Below are 11,504 nucleotides of genomic sequence, written 5' to 3'. Positions count from 1 at the left end.
GCTGGGGCTGGCTTGTGGGCAAGAAGGAAGCCTTCCAGCCGGGAGTGGTGGCGCACGCCTTTAATCCCAGCACTCGGGAGGCAGAGGCAGGTGGATCGCTGTGAGTTCGAGGCCAGCCTGGTCTACAAAGCGAGTCCAGGACAGCCAAGGCTACACAGAGAAACCCTGTCTCAAAAAACCGAAAAAAAAAAAAAAAAGAAGGAAGCCTTCCTGGCAGGCCCTACCTCAGGCCCCACCTCTCCACTGCATACGGAAACAAGGCAGAACTCACCAGCAGGTAGGGCCGACCTGAGCAGTCACTGACCTGGAGATAGGGACCCTAGAGGCTGGTTTAGGAAGAAGAAAGCACAGCCAAGGCAGGCAGGCAGGCAGGCAGCACACTTTATTCCATCTGGTCAGCAAATCCACTGCCTGCCCCTTCATGATGCGCCACCCCCACAGTGGACCCCTCCGCCCCCTACACTCCCGGGGAGGGGGTCACCCCTACACTCCCGGGGAGGGGGGTCACTGGTTTATAAACATTCCATTCATGGTGTGGCCTGAGTCCCAGCAGAGGCACCACTGTATGCAGCTGTCGCCCTCCACGCTGAGGTGGTTATTGAGGCCCTCAGGAGGGAGCACCTTCAGTGGGAGAGACTGATTCCCCTTCCCTAATGAGCTCTCTGGAGCACAGGAAGGGCCACAGAGTGGGTCACCGAGCCCTTCAGAAACCAGCTTGGAATGTGAGGCACTTGAAGGGGTCATCACTACCTGACGACCCCCAGCCCGGCATTATCCATCAAGCAACCCGCAGGCACGGCCGATCAGCACACCAGCTCCTACTCCCAGTGAGCAACCCTTTTTCCAATTGGCACGAGGGACTAGACGTGGAAGAGGTCAAGGGTCCCGCTGTGGCAGGCCATCTGGGCCCAGCAGATGAGCATGTGAATCCTCTAGGACTTGAGGTCCTGGTCCGACCTGGGGGCGAAAAAAAATTAGCGTCCAGTCATGGGTAGCAGCAGCACCCTACCCACTGCATTGGGGTGGGGGTGGGGTCCCTTCCTGGTAAGTCCACACCAGTGTGCCCAGGCTAAGCCATCTGAGCTGCTAGGTGCTCCTTGCCAGCTGGGCCAGACCCTGGGGACCTCAGAGATGCTCAGCACATGGTTGGTGTAGACAGCAGGGTTCAGTGAGCCTCTTCTGTTTTTTGTTTGTTTGTTTTGTTTTTCGAGACAGGGTCTCTCTGTGTAGCCTTGACTGTCCTGGACTCACTTTGTAGACCAGGCTGGCCTCGAACTCACAGCGATCCACCTGCCTCTTCAGTGAGCCTCTTTGAGAGGGTCAGGAGACATAGTGACACTGGCCTGCTTGTGTGTAGGTCTTGGGGACCCCAACACCCACCTATGCTGACAAGTGACTACTTTCAACCTCCTGGCTTCTCCTGATCCTGAGCGACTAACCTCTGCATCCACCCTTCCACACCCCCAATCCCCCCTCTACATGTAAGTTGTCCCTACATTGTCACTGGGAGGCAATGAATAAAGCAGCCGGTGTCTGATGCCTCTGAGCCTCAAGAACAGCACTCGGGCCACGGCTGATGTAGGCTTCCACTTCCCGCCTGAGGAACGGGGGGAGGGGGCCTGGGGCCCTCCAGCAGGCAAGGAGGTGGCAGCCGGCAGACTGGCCTCACCTGAGTGGCGATGACGTACTGGACACCGCCAGGCCTGGGCTCCATAGCCAGCGCAGCTTTCAGCTCCTCAGAGAGAAGGACAGGCGCCACCTGCAGCCCCTTCAGAAACCTAGGCAAAGAGGGCAGAAGCATGTTGATGCTCCCGGCACGGCAGGCCCAGGTGGGCAGCCCTTCTGGGGGTGGGGGTGGGGGTGGCGAGGGCGAGAGGGGCGCAGCAGCGGTCTCCTAGGAGGGAGGTTTCTTCTAGGGAGGAGAACACTTCGGATTAGACATTTGGCTAAGAGGCACACAGCATCAGACCAGTGCCAGAAGACGGAACTGTGCAGGGAAGAGACAAGAAACCTCTCACACAGACTCAAGACTTGTTCAACACGGAAGAAACTGGGGCTTTGCTTGAATCCTACGCTTCAAGGTTACCAAATATATAACATGCTCATCAGAATGCCTCGCGCATTTCCTAGTAAGTCTCACTGCTGGGCTGGAGAGGTGGCTCAGCGGTTGAGAACACGTGTGGCTCTAGTCGGGGACCCTGGTTAGGTTTCCAGCACCCACATGGCAGCTCACAACCATCTGGGACTCCAGTTCCAGTGGATCTGATGCCCTCTTCTGGCCTCCAAGGGTACTGCATATACATGGTACACTGACATTCACCCAAGCAAAATACTCAGAAACAGTTTAAAAAAAAAAAAAAAAGTCCATGCCTGGTGTGGTGGTGCAAGCCTTTAATCACACAGCACTTGGGAGACAGAGGCAGGCAGACATCTGCGATTTTGAGGCCAGCCTGATCTACAAAGCACATCTAGGACAGATAAGGCTACATAGAGAAACCCTGTCTCAAAAAAACAAAAAAAATTTTTTTTGGCTGGGTGGTGGCACATGCCTTTGGTTCTAGCAGTCAGGAGGAAGAGGCAGGTAGGTCTTTAAATCTGAGGCCAGCCTGGTCTCCAGAGTGAGTTCCAGGATGGCCAGAGCTACAAAGAGAAACCTTGTCTTGGAAAAAAATAAAATAAAAGTATTTTAAAATTAAAAAAAAATGTATTTTTCTTCAGGACAGCGTTTCTCTGTGTAACAGCCTTGGCTGTCCTAGACTCAGTCTGTAGAACAGACTAGCCTCAAACTCACAGAGATCCTCCTGCCTCTGCTTCCTGAGTGCTGGGATTAAAGGCACGTTCCACCACACCCGGCCTAAAATTTAAAAAAAAATAATAATTATAATAATTCCGCTTTTTGAGATAGGCTCATACTGTAGCCCAGGCTGGCTTTGGTCTCCTGCGCACTGGGAGCATGGGTGTGAGCCGCCTCACGCGGCTGAAGCGCACTTCTTAGGAGGAGGGGTCTAGTACGTGTTCACACACCTGCAACGTGTGGCTATTGAGTGTTTCAATACTGCCACGTGCCATGGCTGTGTCCCTGCAGGAACGCATCTGTGCCCGAGATCTCCAGGCTTAGCACAGTGGCCACCGTTTGTCCCTGGCAGGGCATGCTGTTGTCTCAAGGCAGGAAAGGAGGCCACACTCACTTGTCTCCGTTTGCTGCAGGGGGAAAGATGTGTCTTACAGCTGCCACAAACTCAGCCGCAGTGTCATCCAGGGTGAAGATCACAGCGTTGGGGCCCGCGTCAAATGTGTACGCCACCTGGAACCGAAATGTGTCCCCAGCTGTTTACTGAGCACCCATGGCTCTGACCCTCTACCTGCCCAGGGACCTAGGGTCTTCTAGAATTGCATAGGGCCCCTGCAATCGAACCAAGGAGTGGTATTAACTGAACACACGGGAGCTAGTCGCCTCTGCCTGCAGCTCAGGGAGGGGCTACTAGGCTGAGAATTAGGCAACACACAAAACACAGAACAAACGGAACTGTAGGGTGGAACCTGTCTGTGCCACGTCTGCCATGGTCCTCAGGCCCATCCACAGCCCCACCCCCTTCCGTGACCTTTGTCCATCCACACGTACCACACCCCATCGTTTGCCCACGCTCCTTGCATCAGCCCACATCCCCTGCAGCCAGACCCTGTCTGCCTGAGTCCCCGCGTCCTGTCACCTTTGTCTGCCCATGGTGTGTGTTGAAGGAGTGCACTAGCTGCATGATACGCCTGGAGGTGTCATTGAGGTAGGAGATGGGGGGGAAGGTATCGAGGCAGGTGGCGTGGAACTGATTGCTGTCCTTCATGGTCAGCTGGGCAAAGGCCTGGAAGTCCCGCTCGCGGATGGAGCGGGTCATCTCCTTCATGCGCTCAGGCACAACGGACTCAGCCCGGAACTGCAAAGTGAGTGACTGAGTTGGTGCGTACGTACACTCTCAGCCAGCAAGTCTGGGCCATTCCTTCCACCAGGGGAGCCCTGCCTAGGCTCTCCCCGGCGAGACTCGCCCTGGGCAGGGCTCTGGTCTCGCCCCTCCCCAGCAAGCCCTACCTTGAGCAGAGTACTGGTCTCCACGCTGGTCTGCATGCCCACTGTGCTGCCTGTATGCTTCTTCTCGGCACTCACCTGAATGGAAGATAGCACCGGGCCCGGGCCATGGGAGACTCACGGTCACAGCCCTATCACTCAGCCCTGCCCTTTGCCATACCAAACCCTGGGGTCCTGGTCAGAGAGGGGTGATGTGGTTCTGGGTCGAGCCACACCATGGAAAGGGGGCACAGCCTGTCATGTGGAGCCACTCCCGACCCTACCACCTCCCGGCCTTGGTCTGCTCTCTAGCCCCTGCTGGCCTAGGATCCTGGTGAGGCCTGGATAGACACGGCCCTTCCGTCCCTAGCCCAAGCCCTGGCTGAAAGCGCCCTTGCCCCGCTGGCTGCATGCCCATCCATTTACCACAAGGATGAGGACCCGGAGTTGGGGCCAGTGCCACTCTGGGGCTATCTGCCGGGCGACGCTGTCCTTCCCGTCCGCCTGCTGCCCCATCTGCCACTCCACGAAGCCTCCGTAGAGACTGCGGCATGCGCTGCCGGAGCCCCGCCGGGCCACCTCAGAGAGGTCTCCCTCAACCCCATAGACCCGGGCCAAGGTATAGGCTGAAGGCAGAGGAGAGAGACACACGAGGTATGGGATGGCTATTGTGCCACACAGTCCAGCTCTGCTCGGGGCTCCCCACTGCTTAGGAAACGAGATTTGCGGAGGCTGAGACAGGGCTCCAGCATCTGGGCTGGCATCTCCCAGCTCCGCAATGCTTCAGACTAGGCAGGGCTCAAGACCTCAAGACCGGGGCTGGTGGAAGTTTCTTTGCAGCCAAGCGGAGCACTAAGGGAAGGGGAGGCCGTCAGAAGGCCACCTGAGGAAGGGACCAAGATGAAAGCCTAAGGAATGCGTGTTCAGAGGGAGGCTAGTGACTCTGGCTGGGGGAAGGCAGTACGGCAAGCTTGCTGCTCATGAGCACGGGGCCTTCTCTGAGTCCAGCAGTCTTAAGAAGGTGACCCCGCCTTTAGGACTAGCTCACCTACACATCCAGTTCAGGGTGACACAGGAGCCAGCTGGACCAGTAAATTATCTCCCCTGGAGCTAAGGTATGAGGGTGGTCTAAGGTCACCACCGTGAGGACTGCCTGTGCCGGGGGCGGGGTGCTACGTGCAGTGGCCCAAGGCAAGACAGCAGAGAGTTCCTCAGGATAGGGTCAGACAGCCGGAAGGCAGCTGTGCCTGAAGCTGAGGTAAGACCCTGGAATTCTCAGGGAAGCCAAGAGCCCCCACCCCCCCAGCCTCCCCCTCCAGGTATGGTCTGGTTTCCGTCAGCTGAAGGGTCTTCAAACAGGTGCAGAGAGGGTCTGGTGGTCAAATGCATTCTGGGAAAGGGCAAACTCAGGCTCTGTGGACGGAAAGCTCCAACAATGGGGGCCCTGGATGCTGACAGGCCAGAGAACCCCCCCACTACTACAGAACAGAACCCTGGGTCCCCCCCCTCCACCCCCCCCACCCCCCTACCCCGGTCCCTACAGGCACCCACCTAGGCAGGCGTAGCCCGCTGCTGAGGAAGCCAGGCCTGCAGCAGTGGGGAAGTTGTTCACTGAGGCCACATGCACCTTATAGCTGAGGCTGAGGGGCAGCGCATCCCCATCCCCTGTGCTCCTCCGCTTCCGAGCCAGGCGGCGAACTGCAGAGGAGAGGGCACACACAGTGAGTGGCCTTGTCACTTGGCAGACCCACTGCACCTACTCCTGATATGTCATTTTCCTAGGGCTGAAATCTGTGAGACGGTAACTCCCAGACTTCCCACATGGACTTCCTCCTGGGATGCCCCTCTCTGTCTGCTCCGGGGGGGGGGGGGGTGGGGGGCTTTCTATGGCCAGAGCAGGAGCTGCTGCCACCCCCAACTCACTCTCCCTCAGGCAGGCTTGGAGCCGGGGCTGCGTCACATCCTCCTCTCGACCATTCAGCCAGATGCGGTCCTCCGTGAAGTGCCTGCTGATGGCAGCAGTTGTGGTGGTTTTCAGCTGGGAAGGAAAACGAGCCAGTGCTGAGGACTGATAGCCACCAAGCCTCCCTTCCTGCCAAGGGGGCTTTTCCTACCAGTAGGGCTGCCCACCGGGACAGCCACAAGCATGTGGAAGGTCAGGAGGGTCACCAAAGTCAGCCCTGGCCAGGCAGCAGGAAAGTCAGCAAGGCCCTCTCAGGCTGGCCACGCAGGCCTGGGCTTCACTGTGCCCCCGTGAGATCTGTCTCACCCACAGCCGGTTCTCTCGTGAGTCAAGGAACCAGAGGTAAAAGTAGCCCTTTGGCTTTGGGAATTTGTGTGTGGCTAAGGAGACCGGGGGAGATATACTGGGCAGTCGAGAGGGATTAGGAGGACACAGGCCCGGCTACGATCCCACAGGAGGCCACCCCATTCTAGCCATCAGAGCTCAGTGTCCATGTGGCGCACAGTCACCTGGTCCTGGTGCAGCGTGACACTCAGAGAGGAGTTGATGGGCAGGATCAGTGCTTCATCTCGCTTCCCCCCTGCAACAACAATCCAAGCCAGTGAGTTCCTGGCACCCCGTGGGCACCTCCCACAGCTGCCCCCCACCCCCAACCCCCGCATCCTGCTGTCATTGCACAGATTGTACCACCACCTCAGGGAGACCTCCTAGGCTGGCTGCAGACTCAGAGCTCACATTCCTGGAGCCCAGCTAGAGGCCAGCCCACCTCTGCCTCATGCCTCCTCCATTTTTCTTTTAGTCCACAGATACAGCTGTGGACATCTGCCAGTGATCACGTGCTCAAGTGGCTTGTGATGGACTCTTCCACCCGCTTGTCCGCCCGGAGAAGCCCAGTTCCTGGTGCCGGGTCTCAGATGGCACCGATCAGAATGGGCCCTCTCTACTCGGTACTCCAAGGCCAGCCTGACACAGCAAGCTCAGGCAGCTCTCCAGAAAGCCAGAGGAAAGACTAACAGACAACGGACAGCACCCAGCACACTCAGCTTGTGCTATCACATCTTTGTGGGGCATCTGCACATGTTGGACTAATTTGGAGGTGTTTGTTCAGAAGACAACAAAGGGCTGACACTAGGCAGGTAAACACCTTTGCCATCTGCAGACATCTGCACACAGGTAGCTCTCCTGGGAGTTTCCAGAGGAGGCCTGAGGGCTCCTGCAGTAACCTGCAGAGCCCCCAGCAGGAACAAGTGTCATACAACATGAGTGGAGCCCCTCTAATGCCAGAAGAGAGGTGGCGCCCCTCCTCCACCAGCTAAAGGTTTTAAGAGGACTTGAGTCTCAGACAGACAGACAGACAGACAGACAGACACACACACACACACACACACACACACACACACACACACACAGCCAAACCATTAGATCTCACCCAAAATCATTAGTCACATCAAAAAGGGAGGATCTCAAACCGAGCAGAAAACCCAAGACACTGATGGTGAAGTGCTGGGCATCCCACAACTGCTGCCAAAGGTTTTAAAGCAGCTGCCGTGAAATGCTTCAACCAGCCGTCAGAAGCAAAGAAAAAAGCATCAGCAAAGGGATGATAAATAGGGCCTGGCATGGTGGTGCACGCCTTTAATCCCAGCACTCGGGAGGCAGAGGCGGGCAGATTGCTGTGAGTTCGAGGCCAGCCTGGTCTACAAAGGGAGCCTAGGATAGCCAAGGCTACACAGAGAAACCCTGTCTTGAAAAACCAAAAAAAGAATAATTTCATACATGTAAACAATGTATCTTAATTATTTATTTTGTTGTTGTTGTTTTTTTTTCTAGATAGGGTTTCAAAGCGAGTCCAGGACAGCCAAGTCTAACACAGAGAGACTCTTGTCTCGAAAAATCAAAAACAAATAAGTAAGTAAATTGCCAGTCGTCCTCTCAAGAGGCGCTCCAGAAATTTCTCCCTCCGAAAGAAGAAAGTTCATACAAAGACCTGCTCACAAATATAGGTAATAGCTTTGGAGGCTCCCGAGTTGCTTATGCTGTGGAATAGGGACCTAGCAACCATGAACAACGGACCCTTGCTGCATCCACCGGCAAAAGAGCCAAACTCAAGACTCTACGCGTCGTGCGGATCCACTTCGGAGTTCTAAATGGCCACGGCGGAAGGAAGAGGGCAGGTGTGAGGCTGGAGCGAGAAGCCCTGCTCCCTGCCGTGCCTCCCCGGTTTACAGGTGTCACCAGGGAAGGAGGAAGAGCGAAAGGAGCAAGAGGCTGCTCCTCACATGCGCAGGGGCAGCGGCATCTGTGTCCACAGCAAAGCTTGAGGAGTGACGGCCGAGGCCAGGCCAGGCCCACGGAGAGCCTCGCCTCTCCCTAGCAGCCTTAAGTTCACTGACCTGCAGTGGGGTACCCCAACCATCCCAGCCGCAATGATCCCCGCCGTGGTAACGCCCCCCTCTGCCCTGAGCTCCCTTCCTAGTCCGGCGACTCCAGATCCCAGCATGAGCCTTCCCCCTCCAGCCCTGGGAGGCTGAATGGCAGCAGCAGCGACCCTCATCTCCAGCCCTGTGTCCATTCACCGCGGCAGCTGTGGCTTCGGTCTCTGCTCCCAGGATCCCCGATCCCGGTTGCAGCCCTGTGCTCCGACAACCCCACCCCCCATCCCCGTGGGGACGATCCCCTTCTCCAGCCCAGCTACTCTGGAACCCGGCCCTCCAGCCCAGGGGCTCCCCGATTCGAGTCGCCTCCAGCCCTACGCCCCGACCCCGGCCGAGGTGACCCCTGTCTTCCAGCACTCACAGTACTTGATAACCGCGATGTTGACCGGCGCGGTGCAGGTGACGACTAGGTCCTGAGGGGTCTCCGAGTCCATAGCCGAGAGGGTACAGTCCCTTGCCACAGAGCCCAGCACGGGTCCCCACGACCGGTGTTCACTCTCACGCGCTGCTAAATGATTGGTCCACGGACCGTGCTGTCCAATAGGCGGCGGGGCCGCGCCCACGATCCACTTTTTAGCCTATGGACAGAATCGAATGATGTGCGACCGACACTGAGCCCGCCCCCGCTCGTGGCCGCCAGCAAGGGGCGGGGCCTGCTCAGAGCGTGGGACATGCGCGTGCGCATTGTGCACGGGCGGGATCTGCGCAGGCGCGAGAGGTCTTCCGGCACTGCCACTTCAGGATAGCTGGGGTGAGTGTTGCGACTGCCAGGCTGTTTGTTGCTAGAACTTCCGAGCTGAAAAAGGACGCACGCAAAGCTCACTAGACTGCAACCCCAGAGGAATCCCCTGACTCGGAGTCCAGGGTCGTGCCAGAGCCCCACATCCTGGAGTCTCCTACATCCACAACCAGGCTTTTCTTGTATTCACAAGGGAAGTCTCCTGCTCCATAACCTGTCCCGGCAGCCGTCCAGCTTGCATGAGGTGTCATGAGGCGGCCGGTGGATGTGCTGCATCCGAGATGGGCATTTTCAAATGCTGTTCTCTCTCCCAAGCTCCGCAGAAGCAACTATTTTGTCACTTTTTTTTTACACGTCTCTATGTCGTTTCTGTTGTTGTTGTTGTTTGGGGTTTGTTTACTTGTTTGTTTCGAAATGGTTTCTTTGTGTACCCTTGGCTGCCCTGGGCTCACCTGGAACTCACAGTGATCAGCCTGCCTCTCTGCTTGGATTTTATTTATTTATTTATTTATTTATTTATTTATTTATTTATTTGAGACAGGGTTTCTCTGTGTAGTCTTGGCTGTCCTGGACTAGCATTGTAGACCAGGCTGGCCTTGAACTCACAGCAATTCACCTGCCTTTGCCTCCCGAGTGCTGGGATTAAAGGCGTGTGCCACCACTGCCCAGCTCTGCTTGGATTAAGGGCATGTACCACCACACGTGGCCTCTATGTCGGTTTTTTAAAAATATTTATTTATTTATTATGTATACAGTGCTCTTCCTGCACACCAGAAGAGGACACCAGATCTCATTTCAGATGGCTGTGAGCCACCAGGTGGTTGCTGGGAATTGAACTCAGGACCTCTGGAAGAGCAGTCAGTGCTCTTAACCTGTGAGCCATCGCTCCAGCTCCCTCTCTATGTCAATTTAAGGTTACAGTTCATTGACATTTAGAATATTCACTTGGCACAGCCATTGCCACTGTTTCCAGACCTTTCCATTCGTTCTCCAACAGAAACAGGTACAACTTCCCAGTCCTATCCCCCCCCCCCGCCCCATTTCTTAAAATTTGTGGCTTTTGAATGGCTCAGAGCTCAGATTATGTGCGAGTACATGACACAAAATGCCCACCCAAGCCACCATTTCTGTTTCTAGAAATGTGGATAGTACCAGTTCTGTAACAGCCTTTTTGCTGACGTTTTATACACAATGGAAGGGAATTGCTTATTCTCCATCCTGCCTTTTCTACTTATGTGTTTCATGAACAATTTCCAACTCCACACCAAAACAACTTCCTTGTTTGTCTAGACAGTCTGTAATTTATTCAAGCTGCCTTCCTTTGAAGCCATGCACAGTGCTTTCCTTGCATTTTGTATAAGAGTGCTTCTGTATAGAGATTCCTGGAAGTGGATGGCCCAGCCAAGCAGCTATGTGCCTGGGGCAGCATTGCTAGCTGCTGGAACACTGCCATCTTGAAAGTTGGATCGATGGATCAGCTCTCTCCACCAGAGTGTGAGAGTGTGACTAAGCCTTCAGCGGCACAGTAGACAGCCTGTCATGGCAGACTGACAGCTAATCAACGGGTCTCAAAATCCTTATTGCATGTAAGACGGACCTTACTTTCAGTTTTTCGTGCAATAACTTTCCTGCTTCACAAAAAGTCCCTAAAACATCTTTTCCAGCTGGGCCGTGGTGGTGCACACCTTTGATGCCAGCACTTGAGAGGCAAAGACAGCAAGATCTCTGTGAGTTCGAGGCCAGCTTGGTCTACAGAGTGAGTCCAGGACAGCCAGGCAGGGCCACACAGAGAAACCCTGACTAAAAAAAAGAAAAAGCCAGATGTGGTGGTACACACCTGTAATCCCAGCACTCAGGAGGTAGAGGCAGGCAGATCTCTGTGGATTCAGGTCAGCCCGGTCTACAGAGTGAGTCCAGGACAGCCAAGGCTACATAGAGAAACCCTGTCTCGAAAAACCAACCAACCAACCAACCAACCAACCAAACAACAACAACAACAAAAAAAACCCAAAGCAAAACCAAAAAACAAAACAAAACAGAAGAAAAAGAGGGGGGTGTGGAGAAACAAAAACAAACAGACTTCTTTTCCAAAGGTGCTGTCAGGTTGCTCCAGGACAGAAGTCTCAGTGCCTTCACTGAGCGACCTGGAAACTGGGATGGAGAGGTTGCCCTCTCGTCATCTCAGTAGTCAGCACCTGTCCTGCTTGTGATGAGGAAGCGAAGGGCTTCTGCACAGCTTCTGTGCTAGACACGGAGCTGGTGTAAATGTGGGCTCCTGGGTCCCTCACCTGTTCTGCTGGCTATAGTCAT

General features: G+C 55.4%; 1 protein-coding gene across 1 annotated transcript; it reads right to left on the bottom strand.

Moving 5' to 3' along the window:
- Nucleotides 1-363: 363 nt before the first annotated feature.
- MVD (mevalonate diphosphate decarboxylase) lies at nt 364-8,976 on the bottom strand. Its single transcript, XM_084756156.1, has 10 exons — nt 8,817-8,976; nt 6,530-6,600; nt 5,981-6,095; nt 5,609-5,755; nt 4,484-4,683; nt 4,082-4,156; nt 3,711-3,929; nt 3,189-3,304; nt 1,670-1,778; nt 364-957 (listed from the first exon to the last, which is right to left on the bottom strand). Exons 1-10 carry the CDS (start codon nt 8,887-8,889, stop codon nt 877-879), a joined length of 1,206 nt encoding a protein of 401 aa, XP_084612282.1. The 5' UTR covers nt 8,890-8,976; the 3' UTR covers nt 364-876.
- Nucleotides 8,977-11,504: the final 2,528 nt, after the last annotated feature.

The sequence above is a fragment of the Acomys minous genome, assembly GCF_964271855.1.
Source record: "Acomys minous genome assembly, chromosome: 14".
Taxonomy (NCBI): Eukaryota; Metazoa; Chordata; class Mammalia; order Rodentia; family Muridae; genus Acomys; species Acomys minous.
Note: the sequence above shows the minus strand (reverse complement) of the source record. Positions and strands in the feature narration are given on the sequence as shown.